Source organism: Kogia breviceps, chromosome 1, assembly GCF_026419965.1.
Source record: "Kogia breviceps isolate mKogBre1 chromosome 1, mKogBre1 haplotype 1, whole genome shotgun sequence".
NCBI lineage: Eukaryota > Metazoa > Chordata > Mammalia > Artiodactyla > Physeteridae > Kogia > Kogia breviceps.
In genome coordinates, this window is record NC_081310.1 from 28,225,580 (window position 1) to 28,246,053 (window position 20,474).

General features: G+C 37.3%; 1 protein-coding gene across 1 annotated transcript in view; it reads left to right on the plus strand.

The window, feature by feature from the left end:
* Nucleotides 1-19,566, plus strand: part of HMCN1 (hemicentin 1) — a 517,679-nt gene extending 498,113 nt beyond the window's left edge. The window contains exons 104-107 of the mRNA XM_059076723.2: nt 485-835; nt 4,408-4,527; nt 16,298-16,424; nt 17,961-19,566. Coding sequence (XP_058932706.1) covers nt 485-835; nt 4,408-4,527; nt 16,298-16,424; nt 17,961-18,327 — 965 coding nt within the window. The 3' untranslated portion in view covers nt 18,328-19,566. The remainder of the gene's footprint in view (nt 1-484; nt 836-4,407; nt 4,528-16,297; nt 16,425-17,960) is intronic.
* Nucleotides 19,567-20,474: the final 908 nt, after the last annotated feature.

The following is a 20,474-nucleotide window of genomic DNA, read 5'->3' on the forward strand; positions in this document are numbered from 1 at the left end:
ATAATTATTGATGCAAAAGAAACAAAGGAAAATAAAACTATTTGTAGGTGTACATTGTACATTCTTGCATCTGAAACTTGTAATTATATGAAAGATTAGAAGCACTAGTGATCAATATTGTAATTAAATGCAAACTAGAGATCTGACTGCATTCTTCACTCCACCAACAAAATTAAGATCTATATGTTAACTTTGAACTCTAGTTTTTCTGGATTCAAGACCACATTTTCCATTATGACCCTATATGATTATACTGTACATGTAAAACAATCTTCAGGGACAGTCATAGAATCTTTCTATATATTCATAGATGAATGACGAAAGCTTTTTCAAAAGTTCACAACAGCTGAGAAATTACTGTATTCCCTGCTTTGGAGGGTAACATAATGTCTTCAGTTTGTTTCACAGACTGATTCTTTATTCCTGTGTGTATATGTGTGTATGTTTTTTTTTCTCTTTTTTATGTATCATGGCACACGAGCAGACATTAATGAATGTGAACAAGTGCCTAAGCCTTGTGCATATCAGTGCTCCAACACCCCCGGCAGCTTCAAGTGTATCTGTCCACCAGGACAACATTTATTAGGGGACGGGAAATCTTGCGCTGGATTGGAGAGGCTGCCAAATTATGGCACTCAGTACAATAGCTATAACCTTGCACGGTTCTCCCCCATGAGAAACAACTATCAACCTCAACAGCATTACAGACAGTACTCACATCTCTACAGCTCCTACTCAGAGTATAGGAACAGCAGAACGTCTCTCTCCAGGACTAGAAGGACTATTAGAAAAACTTGCCCTGAAGGCTCTGAGGCGAGCCATGACACATGTGTAGGTAAATGTCAGCCATATTCCATTTCCTTTCTGTGGGCTCACTTAACGGAACAGAGTCTAAGCATATATACAGCACCTGTGAGAGGTTGGGTGTAGTGAACTACATCTGATCTCAAATCTGGGATGACCCAAGTTTCAAGACATTTACTCTGGCACCTAAAACTATTAGCAATTTTATCAAATGATGTATTTACATGTGTACATTCTGATAATTTATTGTTTTGTATTGGCAGTTTCTCTTTTTTGATCACCCCTGAAAGTGTTACTAAATTTAATGCTATATAGAAATAAAATTCAGTGGCATCCAGAATATGGTTTTTAAAAAAATAATATGCATATTGCCACCATAACATAATACTGTCAGATTGTGGCTTTATCTGATGGATGCCAAAGCAGTGGGTTAAAAGTGAAACTCTCAGCTACTGTGTCGACTGCTTGTTCTGTCTGCAACCAGCACTGCCCTGACTGTTGTTACACGCTCCCCGTGGAACCTCTCAGTTCAATTATTTTGTATATATGTAAGTCTGAAAATGTAAGCCAGGACAAAACTAACTTGTTCCCATTATTCTAACATATGTGCTTTCAGTATCTTTACCTAAACTCAAGTCTGTAATTTAATTTGTTTGCAAAAGTGAAGTGTAATTTCCAACTCAAGAATTGAGACCTTGTCTTCAGTTAAGTTGCAAACTATTCCATCTGTCATTCATTTAATTCAATTTTCTGTGAGTATCCACAGTTTGCATGTCACTGAGCTATGCACCAACAGGAATTAGCAAACACAAATTAGCCCCACAGTTTGTTAGAAGAAATGAGAAACCAAAGAAGAAAGGGAGGAGGGAGGCAAGAGGGGAGGGAAGAAAGAAATTCTGTTTAAATTTGAAGACCCCTATGCTAACCTCATGTTCTTGAATTTTTCTTAAGCATTCCAAACATTGCTTATTCTCTCCCAGATATGCTCTCTGTTAAACATTTTTTAGATATTTAGAAGAAATATCTTCTGACTTCAGTTTTTGTCATTTCTTTTTCTACCTTTCTCCAAGCCCTGTTCCTGCATCGTTATCTTCTTAGACATGCTTCCTTAGTCCCTCTTAGGCAGACTCAGCTTCTCACATTATCTCCACTCAGCTGGACCTTCAAACCCTCTGGATCCTTACTCTTTAACCTTTATTCTCTAGGCCCAAATGTTCCCAGAACTTTTCTGTCTGGCTGTCTTGAAGTACCTAAAGCGTAACATGATGCACATGGAATCTCCTCCCTGTGATCAGCTTCCTAGAACTGTGGACAGTGCTAGTTTCTTTTACTCCTTGAACTTGAAACATTCATGGGTTCATTAACAACTCTCAACATTTTGTCCCATATGGTCAAACACTACTTAATTACTAAACCTGTGGACTCCACTGTCCTTGGGAGTATGTCAAACATTGCTCTCAGCCTGCTCCAAACCATTCTTATTGGTTTTTTTCCATTGGTAATTTTGGTAATTTTTCATGCCCACAATTTTTACCTCTTTGTTAGTGAAACTTTTCACTATTTTATTGACAGAATTAACATCTGACATTTTGTCTTTCAGTGTTTCTTCTAAATAGTCATTCCCACGGAAGGGTTTTCATATCCTATTAACATTGCATTCTCTGCCTTCGTCTTAGACAACTCTTCTCTTCTACCTTTACTCTCCTGCTCCAAAAATCCTTGTTTATGCTCTGATAAATGAGTGAAACGGTATTTCCCACACCATATACCATCTAGTTGATTTCTTCTAGATCATCTGAAGGTCCAAGTCATTTGAAGAAAGAGTCCCTGATCAATAACCAGTTCTCCATTTCTTTATCACAATCTGTGCCCTGTAGTTTCATCACAGTAGAGTCCTCTGAATGTTTTCTGTGTCTTTGTGTTTATATTACACTAATATGTTTATATGAATTACCTTCCCAAAACCATCTACTATGTAAGACAGCTACTATTTCAGAGTGAGGACCAATCTTGGAGACTCTAAAGTAAATTTCTATAACTAGTCTATGACTGGATATTTAAGTTTTATTGGGGGGCAATAAATAGACATTTAGAATTATTTCTTAAAATATGGTGAGTATTTTCTGGCGTTGGTACTAATAAAGAAATTTACACTAAGACTGCAGACAGCTTTGGAATTATGCAACAAGCAACCTGCACTAAACACCAAATGCCTTTAATTAACCATCTAGGATAGACAGCTTACAAAAGATTCAGATGAACACCACAGAATTTTGTTAGACTTGGGCTAAGATTTAGCTTTTTAGGGAATTGATTCCAAAGCTTAATAGGGAAAACGAACGTTGCATTACTTCTGAACACCAAAATCACACTTGGGGCCACTTTAAAATTCATACTCTGGAAAGTGTGATGTCGACTACTTGGAGTTCATCATTTACATTTGTTGTTATCTTAGTTTAAAGCCGATTATAAAGGGAAAAAGTAAAAATATATCAAAAGTTCTGCAAAGAGTGCTTTGGTTAACCAAACTGGGGCAAAAACAGTGACAAATATTTGATGAGCATTTGTCATTAACAGATTTTGAGTCATTGCAATTATCATCTGAGCATATGCACAATGAACAGGTCTTTTGCTGAGTCATCTCCAGGGTTTCACTTTGTCTTCCCTTTTGCTCCCATTTCATACCACGTTCTCTTCCTTCTAACACCGGTTGACACATTTTAATATGAGGCAAAACACAACTGAGACAAGAAATCTGAGGCCTCTCAAATCCCATCCCTGATTCTGAAAGCAAATATCAGTTAATTTTTTACTATCTATTCCCACTCTTTTTATTGCTGTTTTCTTGACTTTGTTTAGTAATATCAGGTAACTTAGCTCTTTATAATTTATAAAATGTTTTTCATATATTACGTGTTTGAGCCTTCCAACAAGCCCGTGAAGTAGGGAGATTGTATCAGTGACTCCTGTTGGCAGAAGAATCAACTGAGATCCTGAGAAGTTAGGTGGCTGGTCCAAAGTAACATAGCAACTATATGTATATCTAGTTGCCATTAGTACTTTACAATTGTATGAAGTTGGATGAATATTCCTATCGCAAAGATAAAACTGCCTCCGCTTAATGATATCTGCGTATGAGAAAGCTATAGGCCTGGCTGTTGGAGAGAGAGAGGCCGCTAAACTTTAAATAAAATAGAAACGAGTATTTCTTTTCCCAGTTAATCTCAATCGAAACTTTATCTTTTACGTAAATTCTACTGTGTTCTGTCAAGAGTTTAGTACCTTGGTGGTTTAGGATCCTGTTCAGGTCTGTTTCATCTGTCATTCCAATCTTAATTACTTGACTAATATTGCAATTGGCCAGTTTGGGGCTTCAGCTCATATATGCTTATACACAGAAGAGATGTTCATATTTTATAATACAGGACAGTTTAAATTGTACTCCACTAAAAATACACTGATATGAAACAGCTTTGAACATTTTTAAGCACAAGTATAAAATCAAGTTTTCTGTTGTATGTCAACAACTTGTTTATAGTTGATTCTGTCACAGTTTCTGCCTTTGTTTTGCATGGTTATACACACTGCTTTTTTTCTGCACAGATATTGATGAATGTGAAAATAGAGACACCTGCCAGCATGAGTGTAAAAATACCTTTGGGAGCTATCAGTGTATCTGCCCGCCTGGCTATCAACTCATGCTCAATGGAAAGACATGTCAAGGTGAGAAAACGTTGGGACATTTATTGCTACAACTTAACGTAAAACCAATATAGTGTGAGAAATGTTTTTTTGAATAATTTTTCTTCTAGTTGCTTCCTCTCCTCTCACATTCCCATGGGTCAGACTTATCTATAACCCTTGCTTTTGCAAGCAGGAGAAAGCAATTAAGCAAAGGAAGAGTTGAGAAACACTTTTGGTATGGTCTTACTAGAAGGAGCAAGAATGCCTAAGCCACTTCATATCATATATATATATATATATATATATATATATATTTAAAACTAAATGGAAATAGACCTCTTCAAACATGTTTTCACAGTTCAGCTAAGAAGAAAGGAGAAGTGAGAAGAGTGCTCAGTAAACGTACCTCAATATTAGGCATTATTTTATACTTTGTCTTAGTGATCAGTGGGTAATTGATTAATCCACTCATTCTTTGAGTCAAATGATGAGTAACAATCATGTGACAGAGTTGCAGGATTTAGGAGGTTAAAACAGATGAATAATGTACACTCTCTTCCCTTCATGATCTTAGAGTCTAGTGGAGGCAGACATGCAAATAAGTGCATAATCATCATACAAGGTTGTAGGTGTTATAACTGTTTTAGATAATGTGTAGTGATGGTAGAAAGAACATCAATCTCAATAGCAAAATTGTTACACAAAAATGTGAAAGGAGCACTGTATATTGATGAGGTTTAGTACGTTGTAACGTGTCCTTGATCAAAAGAATATGAACTTGTATAAATCATTAAAGTCTTCTAAGAAACCACCTCAATTCCATGGACAAAATCTAAGAATATTACATAGGTCTTAATAAGCCTCTGAATTTTATTAGTGTCTGTCATGTATAAAAGACTTCCCTTCACAAAAGATGCTAGGATACAGCTCATGGAAATGTGTTCCAGAAGCCAAGATCAGGATGCACAATTTCACCTGAGTTCCCATGAGCTTCCACATGCTTACTCAACCCATTCACCCCTCACACTCCCTGAGAGCCCCCACTGATCATGTGGGCTGGAGAAGGAAAATGAACTCAATAATAACCTTTACTCCCAGCCATCACTCAAACATTTATGAAGAACTGACCCTGTGAGGAACATCTTACTAAGTTTTGAAATACTGGAAGAACATACGTACATTATAGTTTTATGTTTTTCCAAAACAACTATTATCTCATTTTAATCAGCAGTATAGTTTTGTCAAGAACAATAATTTGTACCCATTCTACAGATGATAAAACTAATTCTCAGAGTGGTTATGTGAGTCTCAATGTCCTAGAACCATCAAGAGCAAGGGTAGGACTTGATCACATATCTCACAATGTCAGGAATGGTCCTTTGTCTCTCCTGTGATTCTGTGAACACCAGAGTCATTGTATTGTGGGAACAGACAGAGGTTAGAGCACTTACGTTGTCCATATTTTATAACTTCTCCAGCTCTTCAACCCAAGAATCCTTCTGAAGATGTGGCAGTGCACAACACTAACATTACACTCCCTACAGGTGCACCAGGCACCAAGGAAGGAAGGGGGTAGATACTGAAGCATTTGGAATAACCAGCCAGACTGCAAACTCCTTAGCCAGATTTTTATATATATATATATATATATATATATATATAAAAATTTATTTCTTTTATTTATTTTTGGCTGCATTTGGTCTTCGTTGCTGCACACGGGCTTTCTCTAGTTGTGGCGAGTGGGGGCTACTCTTCATTGTGGTGGCTTCTCTTGTTACAGAGCACGGGCTCTTGGCACATGGGCTTCAGTAGTTGTGGCACACGGGCTCAGTAGTTGTGGCACACGGGCTTATTTGCTCCACGGCATGTGGGATCTTCCCGGACTGGGGCTCGAACCTGTGTCCCCTGAATTGGCAGGTGGATTCCTAGCCACTGCGCCACCACGGAAGCCCCTTTAGCCAGATTTTTAAGGGTTATATTATGTCATATTCTCATTAGAGGATTTTTTCTTCTCTAAATTATTCCAGTTTGTTTTTTTTAGTTGCCCTTGTCACTCCTTCAGTTCAAAACATTTTTCAGCTTTCACTTGTACTCCAGAGAGTGGAAAATAATGTGCACAAGTCAGAAACAGGTGTCATTTAAAATGTTTGCAATTTAAATGAGTTACATATTTTTGTGGTTTTAAAAAAAGACATGAGGGACTTCCCTGGTGGCACAGTGGTTAAGAATCCACCTGCCAATGCAGGGGATATGGGTTCGATCCCTGGTCCAGGAGGATCCCACATGCTGTGGAGCAACTAAGCCCATGTGCCACAACTACTAAGCCTGCTCTCTAGAGCCCGAGAGCCACAGCTGCTGAGCCCACGTGCCACAACTACTGAAGCCCACGTGCTTAGAACCCGTGCTCTGTAACAAGAGAAGCCACTACAATGAGAAGCCTGTGCACCACAATGAAGAGTGGCCCTCACTTGCCGCAACTAGAGAAAGCCCATGCACAGCAATGAAGACCAAATGCAGCCAAAAATTAATTATTTTTTTAAAAAGTGGTCTAAGAAAAGACATGAGAGACAACAATTATGACCTTTAAAGAAGTCTTTACTCTAAAGAATAACTTGGAGTCTTTATAACTTTAGAAAGTGTTTGAGGCATTTATGAGGAACAAACTGCTACTTTTCATTCACAGATAAATTTTTTTGAAGCTTTATACACTAGTGATAGAAGCGTCAGTAATAAAAGGGATATTAAAGTGAATTTGACATTGAATGAGGACAGACTAGTCTAAGGTGGAAGTCACCAGACTGCAAAATGAAAAACAAAAAACATGACCAATCATAATTTGCCCCAGAAGCAGAGAAACTAAAAAATCCATATGCTAATTTTAAGCACCATTAATCTAATTCTAAAACTGTAAGAACACTACATGTTGGCATTGCATTCGAAATGAGTGTTCTAATCTATCCAAGTTTTTAAGAAGCAATTCATAATGTTTGTCAAGAATCTGAATTACTCTACACCCTCTATAAGACAAATGTTTCAAGTATGCTTATCCTAAATTACTTTTTTAATGTATCCAGAGCACTTGGTTAAATGCATTCATATGTTCTAAAGCTATTACTGTGAAAGTTTTTCAGCTCATCTTGGTATTCTTTTCTTGTAGCAATAATATTTATGCTATGAAATCCCTATACTTTAATTTTTATCATAATTTTCTAATATTTTATAAAAACCAGACATCACCACACTGTCAGTTAACAGAAGACAGTCTGATTTCTCCATCTTTTCTAACTTCTTTTTTTAAGACCAATGAGTAAAGTGAATGAACAGAGTGACTAGAGTAAATGCCTATAGGATACTTACTCCTGAGGAGATAGCAGTAGACAGAAGACAAAGGAGGGCTACCTTCCCCAAAGCTCAAATACTTTATGAAAGCTCTTCTATAGGAAGTGTACATTATTATGGAGCTAGAGACAAACACTTTGTATATTAGATTCTCATATCTCTGATAGATTTATTTGCAGCCAATGAAAATCTGTGATAAAGGAGCTGTTCTTATTATGCCTGGACGTGTGTCCAGATTCTGGCCTCCAATCACCATTTTCATGGACCCTAGCAACCCACTGGCCGCCATGTTTCTGTATAAGTTCACTCTAAAAATTGAAGCTAAAATGAAATTTGGAGTATGGATGGGAAGGGAATTTTTTTTATGGGGAGAAAAGAAGATAAGATTAATTGAATTTCTTTCACATTTTCCTAAAGGGCTTTTCACTTCATTCTGAGACAATCTCACTTTGTCAAGGAGATGGAGCACTGCTGGCAGATAAAATCATAATTAGAAATTGATTTACAGAGACAAAAGGCAAGATTTAACTGAAATAAAACATGTTTCACTCTGTTCCACTCCTGGAGGAAGACTAGTCCTAATATAAAATGAGTAATAGAAAGCACATTATGTCATTAACAGCACATCTAAGTAACTAAAAAGTCAAGTAAGTGATTTACTCCATATCATTCTAGCTTAATATCTTTTGACTTTGTGCAGATTATTGTTAAGCTTAAAGAAACTAATTACATTGTATGTCATTTCCTTAAGAAATGGAATATATTTGGAACCAAATCTAAAAATGCTCATTTTTGACACAAATGCAAATGGCAAATAATTTAAAATTTTAACATTTATTCTCCATGATTTATATACTGTCTCTTGGAATATCTTCTCACCTTTTGTTTATAGTAATATTCCAAGTTATTTACAAGTTCACGAAAGAACTTCAAAAATTTAACCCAAGATCAATATAAATACCATCATGCAAATACCAAGTCACTACTATGAAATGACATAATAGTTACACATACCCATTGGTTGTGGCACCAATTCCATGACTGAAATACGTTTGACCTTTAGAACCTACCTCTCCAAAAAACTGATTTGGGTCCAATTATACATCAGAATCCATGTTTATTCAAATACTAAAGAAGAAAATGTTACAAGTGGCTCTGTGCAGCCCATTGAGTTAAACTTTCTCTAAAATTAGTCTTCATATTTTTTGTTTACCTACTCCAAAAAGAAATTTGAAAACCTTATACTTCACTCATACTTGTAAAAATCAACCTCCAAAGTTTCTTATCATGTTTAAATAGTTACAGAGGACGTGAGTTCTGGCATTGTTGTTTGGTGTTTACATGCTTTCAATGTATTTTAATCAAAACTTTGGAACTGCACACTTAACTCAGTTACTGGAGGATGACCACCATATAATTTTAAAGTGTGTACTCATTGTAAAACCAACCAGACTGTCAGAAAAATGTCTAAAGTCATTTTTCTGTTCAAGTAAAAGTGTTAGTAGGTGTTCCTATGACAGTCAGCTCACTTCTGAAATCTAATTTAAAATGGAGAGCTAAGATCATTGGTTTGTAGCCATGATGAAATAAGGCCTGCCACTATCAATATATGTCACCAATTCTCTTACCATTCCTATGTTCCTGGAAGCATTGTATACCCTGTATCATAAAGAGATTTGCAATTAGTGGAAACATTTTTTTGTAAAGCAGAAGAAGGATGTAAGAGGGAAGAGTTTGGGAAAGAACTCTAGGCCATAGGAAATTCTCAAGCAGATTGATTTTAAGAAGGAGAACGCAGGGATAATCAAAATCTGAATGGAGAGCAGGACAAGATGGTGGAGTAGATGGATCTTGAGCTCACATCCTCTCACAAGCACAACAAAATTACAACTAACTGCTCAACAACCATTGATTTAAAAAAAGACTGGAACCTACCTAAAAATATAGTCTACATCCAAAGACATTAAGAAGAAACCCAACGAGATGGTACAAGGGGCTCACTCGCAATATAATCAAACCCCATGACCCCCGGGTTGGTGACCCACAAACTGGAGAACAGTTATATCACAGAACTTCTCCCACAGGAGTGAGTTCTGAACCCCATGTCAGGCTCCCAGCCTGGGGGTCTGGCATTGGGAGAAGGAGCCTCCAGAGCACTTATGTTGAAGGCCAGTGGGGCTTGAGTCCAGGAGCTCCACAGGAGTAGGGGAAACAGAGACCCACTCTTGGAGGCTGCATACAAGGTCTTGTGTACACCATGACCCAGGGCAAAAGCAGTGACTTCATTAGGAGCCTGGGCCAGACCTACCTGCTGGTCCTGGAGGATTTCCTGGGGAGGTGGGGGGCAGCTGTGGCTCACTGTGGGGACAAGGACACCAGTGGCAGAGGTAAGGGGGATTATTTATTAGCATGAGCTCCCCTAGAGGCTTCCATCTTGGTATCATGATCTGGCCCCACCCAACAGCCTGTAGACCCCAATGCTGGACACCTCAGGCCAAACAAGCAACAGGGCAGGAACACAGCACCACACATCAGCAGACAGGCTGCATAAGGACTTCCTGAGCCCACAGCCACCTCTAGACATGCCCTTTGACATGGCCCTACCCACCAGAGGGTCAAGACCCAGCTTCACCCACCAGAAGCAAAAAAACTACAGTCTGGCAGCCTGCAGAACTGAGTCCACAAACACAGATAAGAACCTACCCCAGGACTAGCTGGTCCCTGGCCCTTGGTGACAAGAAGGGAGTGTACTTCTGGGACACATAGGACATCCCCTACAGGGAGCCACTTCTCCAAGCTCAAGAAACATAACTAACCTTCCACATACATAAAAATACAAATAGAAATCTAGACAAAATGAGGGGGAGAGGAGTATGTTCCAGACCAAAGAACAAGATAAAACCCCAGAAGGACAACTAAGTGACGTGGAGATAGACAATGTACCTGAGGAGTTCAGAGTAATGATCATAAAGATGATCCAAGAATTCAGGAAAACAATGGATGCACAGAGCAATAAGTTACAAGAAGTTTTTAACTAAGAGTTAGAAAATATAAAGAACAACCAAACAGAGTTGAATACAATAACTAAAGTGAAAAACACACTAGAAGGAATCAGTAGCAGAATAAGTGAGGCAGAGAATGGATAAGTGAGCTGGAAGACACAGTGGTAGAAATCACTGCCACGTAACAGAATAAAGAAACAAAATGAAAAGAAATTAGGATAGTTTAAGAGACCTCTGGGACAACAGCAAATGTACCAACATTCACATTGTAGACGTCCCAGAAGGAGGAGAGAGGGGGAAAGGGCCTGAGGAGATATAAAGAGATAATAGCCAAAAATTCCCTAACATGGGAAAGGAAACAGTAACCCATGTCCAGGAAATGGAGAGAGTACCATACAGGATCAACCAAAGGAGGAACATGCCAAGGCACATAGTAATCAAACTGACAAAGAGAAAATATTAAAAGCAACAAGGGAAAAGCAATAAATAATCTCATGGGGCTTCCCTTGTATGTTATCAGTTGATTTTTCAGCAGAAAATCTGGCCAGAAGAGAGTGGTACAATATAAATAAGGTGATGAAAGGGAAAAACCCACAACCTAGGATTCTCTACCCAGCAAGGCTCTCATTCAGATTTTGATGGAGACATCAAAAGCTTTACAGACAAGCAAAAGGCAAAAGAATTCAGTACCACCAAACCAGCTTTACAACAAATGCTTAGGGAACGTCTCTAGGTGGAAAAGAAAAGGCCACAACTAGAAACAAGAAGATTACAAAATGGGAAAGCTCACTGGTAAAGGCAAACCTACAGTAAAGGTAGGAAATCATCCATATTCAAATATGATATCTAACCCAGTAATCGTGAGAAGAGAGTAAAAATGCAGGATACTTGAAGTGCACTTGAAATTAAGAGATCAACAACTTAAAACAATCATGTATATATAGAGACACCTATATGAAAACCTAATGGCAAATGTAAACCAAAAATCTATAATATACACACACAGACAGAAAAAAATGGAATCCAAACACAACTCTAAAGATAGTCATCAAATCACAAGAGAAGAGAACAAAAGAGGAAGGGAAGAAAAAACACCTACAAAAACAAATCCAAAAGAATTAACAAAATGTCACTAAGAACATACATATAAATAATTACCTTAAATGTAAATGGATTAAATGCTCTAACCAAAAGACATGTTTACAAACAGATGAATTGATAGAAAAACAAGACTAGTATATATAGAGTCTACAAGAGACCACTTCAGATATAGGGACACATACAGACTGAAAGTGAGCGAATGAAAAAGGTATTCCATGCAAATGGAAATCAAAAGAAAGCTGCAGTAGCAATATTCATATCAGACAAACGAGACTTTAAAATAAAGACCACTACAAGAGACAAAGAAGAACACCATGTAGTGATCAAGGAATCAATCTAAGAAGAAGAGATAACAATTGTAACTATATTGGGTTGGCCAAAAGTTATTTCAGGTTTTTTACTTAAGATGTTAGAGAAAAACCCAAACGAACTTATTGGCCAACCCAATATATGCATCCAACATAGGAGCACCATAATATGTGAGGCAATTATTAACAGACATAAAAGGAGAAATTGACAGTAGCATAGTAATAGTGGGGGACTTTAACACCCCATTTATATCAATGGACAGATCATCCAGACAGAAAATCAGTAAGGAAACACGGCGTTTAAGTGACACATCAGACCAGATGGACTTAATTGATGTTTATAGAGCATTCCATCCAAAAGCAGCAGAATACGCATTCAAGTTCACATGGAACATACTCCAGGACTGATCACATTCTGGGCCACAAAGCAAGCCTCAGTAAATTTAAGAAAATTGAAATCAAGCATCTTTTCTGACCACAATGCTATGAGATTAGGAATCAACTACAAGAAAAAAACTGCAAAAAACACAAACACATGGGGGCTAAACAGTACGTTACTAAACAAATGGATCACTGAAGAAATCAAAGAGGAAATAAAAAAATACCTAGAGACAAATGAAAACAAAAACATGATGATCCAAAACCTATGGGACACAGAAAAAGCAGTTCTAAGAGAGAAGTTTATAGCTGTATAAGGTTACCTCAGGAAATAAGAAAAGTCTCAAACAACCTAACCTTATACCTAAAGCAATTACAGAAAGAAGAACAAACAAAACTCAAAGTTAGTAGAAGTAAAGAAATAATCAAGATCAGAGTAGAAATAAATGAAACAGATGAAGAAAACAGAACAAAATATCAGTAAAACTAAAATCTGGTTCTTTAAAAAAGAATGAACCTATGTATATGTATAATTGAATTACTGTGCTATACACCTGAAACTAACATAACATTGTAAATCAATTATATGCCAATAAAATTTTCTTAATAAAATAAAAATAAGTCAAAGTATTAAAATGAAAATAAAAGCCGGTTCTTTGAAAAGATAAACAAAATTGATAAACCTTCAGACTCATCAAGAAAAAAAGTGAGAGGGCCCAAATCAATAAAATCAGAAATGAACGAGGAGGTGTTACAATTGAAACCACAGAAATAGAAAGGACCATACATACTAAAAGCAACTATATGCCAATAACATGGACAGCCTAGAAAAAAATGGACAAATTCTTAGGAAGGTACAATCTCCCAAAACTGAATCAGGAAGAAATAGGAAATATGAACAAAATAATCACAAGTGTTGAAATTGAAACTGATTTTAAAATTTCAAACAAACAAAAGTCCAGGACCAGATGGCTTCACAGGCAAGTTCTATCAAACATTTAGAAAAGAGTTAACACCTATCCTTCTGAAGCTGTTCCAAAAACTTGCAGAGGAAGGAACACTTCCAAACTCATTCTATGAGGCCACCATCACTCTGATACCAAAACCAGACAAAGACACCACAAAAAAAGAAAAAACACAGGCCAATATAACTGATGAACATAGGTACAAACCTCCTCAAAATACTAGCAAACTAAATCCAACAATACATTAAAAGTATCATACACCATGATCAAGTGGGATTTACCCCAGGGATGCAAGGATTTTTCAATATCCACAAATCAATCAGTGTGGTATACCACAGTACCAAATTGAAGAATAAAAACCATATGATCATCTCAATAGATGCAGAAAAAGCTTTTGATAAAATTCAACATACATTTATGATAAAAAAAAAAAAACTCTCCAGACAGTGGGCATAGAGGGAAACTACCTCAATATCATAAAGGCCATATATGACAAACCCACAGCTAAAATTATATTCAATGGCGAAAAGCTGAAAGCATTTCCTCTAAGATCAGGAACAAGACAAGGATATCCACACTCCACTTTTATTCAACATTATTTTGGAAGTCCTAGCCATGGCATTCAGAGAAGATAAAGAAATAAAAGGAAGCCAGATTGGCAAAGAAGAAGTAAAACTGTCACTATTTGCAGACGACATGATACTATACATAGAAAATCCTAAAGATGCAATGAAAAAACTACTAGACCTTAATAAATTCAGTAAAGCTGCTGGATACAAAATTAATACACTGAAATCTTTTGCATTTCTATACACTAACAGTGAAAGATTAGAAAGAGAAATTAAGGAAACAATCCCATTTACCATTGCATCAAAAAGAATAAAATACCTAGGAATAAACCTACCTAAGGGAAAAAAAAATGAAACTTACCTAAGGAGACAAAAGACCTATACTCTGAAAATTATAAGATGCTGATGAAAGAAATCAAAGATAACAAACAGATGGAAAGATATACCGTGTTCTTGGATTGGAACAATCAATACTGTCAACATGACTATACTACCCGAGGCAAACTGCAGATTTAATGCAGTCCCTATCAAATTACCAATGGCATTTTTCACAGAACCAGAACAAATAATTCTAAAATTTGTATGGAAACACAAAACACCCAAAAAGAGATTTTCATACTAAATGAAGTCAGAGAATGACAAATATCATATGATATCACTTATATGTGAAATCTTAAAAAAAATTGAACTTCTATACGAAACAGAAATAGACTAATAGACATAGAAAACAAACTTATGGTTACCAAAGGGGAAAAGGGGGGAGGGCTGAATTAGGAGTTTGGGATTTATATATACACACACTACTGTATGTAAAATAGATAACCAACAAGGACCTACTGTTTGGAACAGGGAATTATACTCAATATTTTGTAATAATCTATAAGGGAGAAGAATATGAAAAAGAATAGATATACATATATATGTATGTATAACTGAATCACTTTGCTGTACATCTGAAACTAACACAACATTGTAAATCAACTGTACTTTACTAAAAAATTTTTTAATCTGAATGGAAATTGATTCCCAAAATATTTGCCTGCTCTCATACTGATGGGAATTTTCATGCACTACCAGGGGAATACAGATATCACAGTTTGAAACTATTGCTCTAAAATATGATTCTTAACTTTGGGGTCTTAATCCTTTAAATTGTGTTGAACTCTATGACTGATAAATTTTCTGGAAGGAGGGTCCAATCTCAGCCTTGCTTTATCTCTCTTGCTTACTCATGCATGTGTACCTACACACTCGCGCACAGAAACGTTTTCATTCACAGATCTCCTGATGCTCAAATATGGACCTCAAGTTAAGAATCATGGCTTAAAAACACTTACTTTCAGAAAGCTCAAAAATAAGTTTCTTTTAGCTTCATCTTGATGCTTATTAAATTTGGGTGATTTAAGAGTGTTTTTATTTAACAACTTTGCATAGAAAACAACAAAATAAAGAGCATTTCATTTGCATGTCCCCCCAATATCCTAGGGAGAGATACTTTAGGGAGAGCATCCCACCTGTAACAACTGAGGCTGGCTTCTACACAGTTCAGATTTGATCAAACTTGGATTATGGTTCTTGATCCTGTTTTTTTTCTTTATTCCATCTCTCTGCACAAGATCTGAATGACCTGTACAGTCTCCCCTAAATAAATAACTTCTTTAATTTCCACTGCCCTGCTTCCCACTCAACAATTTGAACTTACAAAAGAAAATACTAGGGAAGGATCAAGGATCATTCATGTTTTAAAGAGATTCTTCACTTTACAGAAAGGTTCACAAGTGTCCTTTAAATTTTTAGCTTGTTTTTAGTGAACTTAACATATTATTGGCTTTACAAAACTCAAATACATTCTGTTTCTAAATATAAAGAACAAGTTTCTTAGTAGCTTCCCTTCTACTTTTATAGCTCTTATTTTTCAATGTCTTTTCACATATGTTTAAAAAAAACTTAGAGCAGTCTGGGAAATAGCACACCAGGAATCAGGATCCCCCCTTGGTGGGTGAAGAAGCTGAAGTGCAGCTACCAAGTTCATTCATGGAGAGGAGAAAGCTAGACCTCAACGTTCCAGTCCAGTATCCACAATGCCTGCCCTGATGGTGTGTTCTGACCTGAGTTGCTGACGGTGCATGTTCCTTGTGCTATTGTAGATATTGATGAGTGTCTGGAGCAGAATGTGCACTGTGGGCCGAATCGCATGTGCTTCAATATGAGAGGAAGTTACCAGTGTATCCAGACGCCCTGTCCACCCGGCTACCAGCGGGATCCTGTGTCAGGGTATGTCTTGCCTTCTCTTCCCAGACATGCTTTTGAAAATCCTTCTTCCTCTCTCTTCTTGACCAACAACCCCTGTCTGCAGTCATGTTTCACTCACAAGAAGTCAATAGCCCCCAGGGGATAGAAAGTTACGGTGTGTTCCTTCTTCAGTGAACTGGCAAAAAATGAGCTCATCCTGCAGCAGCCACCGCAGCTGAAACCATCACTTTGAGCTGCAGGGTTTCTTGGAGCAAGTCTCCCCAGCATGTAATCTACCAGGCAACATCTAGAATTCTGCCTCAGCAGGAGGCATTTTATAGGGTGATAGAGCCTGCTTTTCTTTGAAATTGTCTCATTTCCATTGGTGTTGCCTCAGGGCTTTCAGGGCTCTCAGACGTTAGAGCGCTCCAAGAAGTAGCATGGCTGTTATGGTGATGAGTCAACATGACTCCATGAGAGCGTGGAGGAGAGCAAAGATGAGTCAGTGGTCTGTCTATTCACATCTCATCTTGCTTACGTATCCTGCTGTCTGAAACACTGTCTTCTCTGGGTTCTGAATACACCGCTCTTCTATTTTCTCCCTCCCCTTACAGAAATGTTGTATTCTGTTTAGGTACCAAGTTAGTGGGGTGCTTGGAAAATGAGATAATAGCCATAATGAATAGGGTCCACTAATAAGGTGGTTCTGAAACCAAATGCTGGTTGGATCTCATACTTTATTTTCCTCTCAGCGGTGACTACCATGTTACTGTAACACGGTCAAGTGCGGACTGGCCAGGATCCATCAAAAACCTATTTGTAATCTGTCTGAGGGTAACGAGAAGGAAAGGGAAAAAATTAGAAGCGCAGACTTAGGATACTTTTAAAAATACTATGACTGAAGAATCCCTATCTTCAGAACATGGTCCTTTGTACTTTTTTGTTTTTAAGTTTTACTCTTTATTACCAGTGACTTCTGGCAGACAATTTAAAAGTCATGACGACTCAAAAACAACCACTGTGGGCCCTGGAAGAAGAAAATGTAGTATTTTTGATCTAAAATCATGTGGAAGGCAAATACAGAAGGAACTTTTTTTTCCAGGAGTCCTAATTGACTTCTCTTATTTTTAGAAAAGTAAACCAAATATCAATATATTCTATTTCTGCTTTCAAATAGTCTTAGGGTAGATGTTAAAATTTTTAAATCATTTACATTCCTCTCTTTAAGAAGTCCTTGTTTCCAATATATGTGCAGATGCTTCTCTTTCCAAAACTGACTTTTCATTTTAAAGACCATCTTGTGGTACTCATACTTTCTTCAACAGTTCAAAAGCTTCTGATTTTAATAGAGCTGAGAGAGAGAGATATGACTCTAGACCAGCACATTCTCATCACCATCTGGCATCTGGTTTCCATTAATGACACAGAACATGGGGTGAGACTTAGTGCTTTGCAGTCAGACTGTCTCCTACCTTTAATGCCCCAAAGTTGTCATGGATCAGAACCACCTGCATCATGCGTTCTCCTGCTTTCCAAGCCAAGATAACTGTATACATTTCAGGTGTTTGTTGTCCTTAGGTTCTGCCTCAAGAACTGTCCACCCAATGATTTGGAATGTGCCTTGAGCCCATATGCCTTGGAATACAAACTTGTCTCCCTCCCATTTGGAATAGACGCCAATCAGGATTTGATCCGGCTGGTTGCATACACACAGGATGGAGTGATGCATCCCAGGACAACTTTCCTCATGATAGATGAGGAACAGACTGTTCCTTTTGCCTTAAGGGATGAAAACCTTAAAGGAGTGGTGTACACTACACGACCACTACGAGAACCAGAGACCTACCGCATGAGGGTTCAAGCCTTATCCTACAGTGCCAACGGGACCATTGAATATCAGACCACATTCATAGTTTATATAGCTGTGTCTGCCTATCCATACTAAGCAGCTCTCCAAAGCCTAATCCACATAATTAAACTGCATATATCATGGGAATCAAGTTCTCTTCCAGATTACTGTCTCCTGAACAGTTGCAATCTTGGCAACTTGAAAATGGTGCTGTGCTCTTTTGTGTGCCTTCCTTGGTACTGCTGAGGTATTTTCATGATCCCACCATGGTCATATCTTTTGGTAAGGTCTACAAAAGTCCCTTAGTATTTTCTTTATTTATTACACTGGAGCAGTTACTTCGCAAAGATTATTCTGAACATCTAACAAGAACCATCAGTGATGTGTTATAGTAACATAGTAGCTAAGATAATTTCCTATAAAAAGAGAAAAAAAAAGCCAAGTGGATTTGAGCATTTAACCATTTTTAGAATAATAAAACTGGTTGCTATGTGTTTTGATCAAAGCTTACCGAGTAACTTATGAAGATGCTTTTTTATGTATTAATACTTTATAATAGGACTTACATACTTATGTTCACTTAGGAAAGAAAGAAATACCACTCACTGTAGAAATATAGTACAGCTTCTAGAAAGTTTTGATACCAAATGATGCTCACCTTGATTGAACATACAAAATAAGGAGATTATTTTCAGTGACTTTGTGGAACCAGCTGAACCAGTTGGGATAATAGGAAAAAAATATTTTTGTCCTCAGTGATTATTTATGGCATGGATCTTTGCTCTAACATTTTTGACATGGCCTTCCATTCAGTTAGCACCATGAATTTTTTTTTAATTTTTTTTAAAGTCTTTATTGAATTTGTTACAATACTGCTTCTGTTTTATGTTTTGGTTTTTGGCCATGAGACATGTGGGATCTTAGCTCCCCAACCAGGGATTGAACCCACACCTCCTGCATTGGAAGGTGAAGTCCTAACCACTGGACTGCCAGGCAAGTCCCATCTCCCTAACTTTTACGTTCTAGACTTGTTAAATTTTCCTGTCAATTGGAAACAATTTTTTTTAAATACCAGTGGGACAGTTTTGTTTTTCTTGAAAATCTTGTATGTTCAAATTAGCATAAACGTTAAACGTCAATACACTGTAAATGGTGGTAACAGACTCTGGAAGCAATTGCCAGGATGTATTCTATTTTTATGAAGTGTATATATATTTCCTTTGTGTGTATTTTCTATATAATATCTTGATGGACTCTTTTATAAAGTTATTTTATAAAAAAATAACACTGTTACAGTAAAACCTGCCTAAATAAAATTTTCACATCCTTTTTCTTAACGTTTTTGAAAACCTAAAATTTGTTTCCTTATAGCTAAAGTATTAAAGTTTATAGGCACACATACATATATGTGTATGTCATACATATCATAATCATCACAACTCTTGAGATAGTATTATTCACATTTTATATGTCAGGATCCTAGGTTTCAGATAACTTATGTAACTTCCTTAAGACAATACAGCAGCTAATTAGTCACAAAAAATGTCATACCTTCTACCTCCCATGACTCTAAGTTAAACAGTATCTCCATTGACAGTTTTCTCACCTAGCTAAACAGTTTTGTATCACATGAAGTGACTTCATCTACCTGTGATAGGTAATAAGCTAGCAAAGGTCTGATCATGGCCTATGATTGAAGAATGTTTACCTAGCTCACATTATTCAGAGAAACCTGGAAAAATCATCTAGTCCACAGCCAGGCAGTCAGGAGGTTGATTATCTACATTAATGTTTGCCAAAGAATATTCTACAGAACAATAGCCCAGGTAAGGTACTTTGAGTCAACTGAGTTCCAATATCAAGAAGTTTGGGGGCTTCCCTGGTGGCGCAGTGGTTGGGAGTCCGCCTGCCGATGCAGGGGGCGCGGGTTCGTGCCCCGGTCTGGGAGGATCCCACGTGCCGCGGAGCGGCTGGGCCCGTGAGCCATGGCCGCTGGGCCTGCGCGTCTGGAGCCTGCGCTCCGCAGGGGGAGAGGCCACAGCAGTGAGAGGCCCGCATACAGAAAAAAAAAAAGAAGTTTGTAAAACACTATATATCATGTCCTCCTATTAAATATTTACTATGAGTACTGATACTTAAATAATCTTAGAAATTCAGTAGTAAACAAATTGAAATTGTTCAAGTCCACAATTACCAAAATATTTAATCAAAAACATTTGCCCCCAATATATTATAATATATCA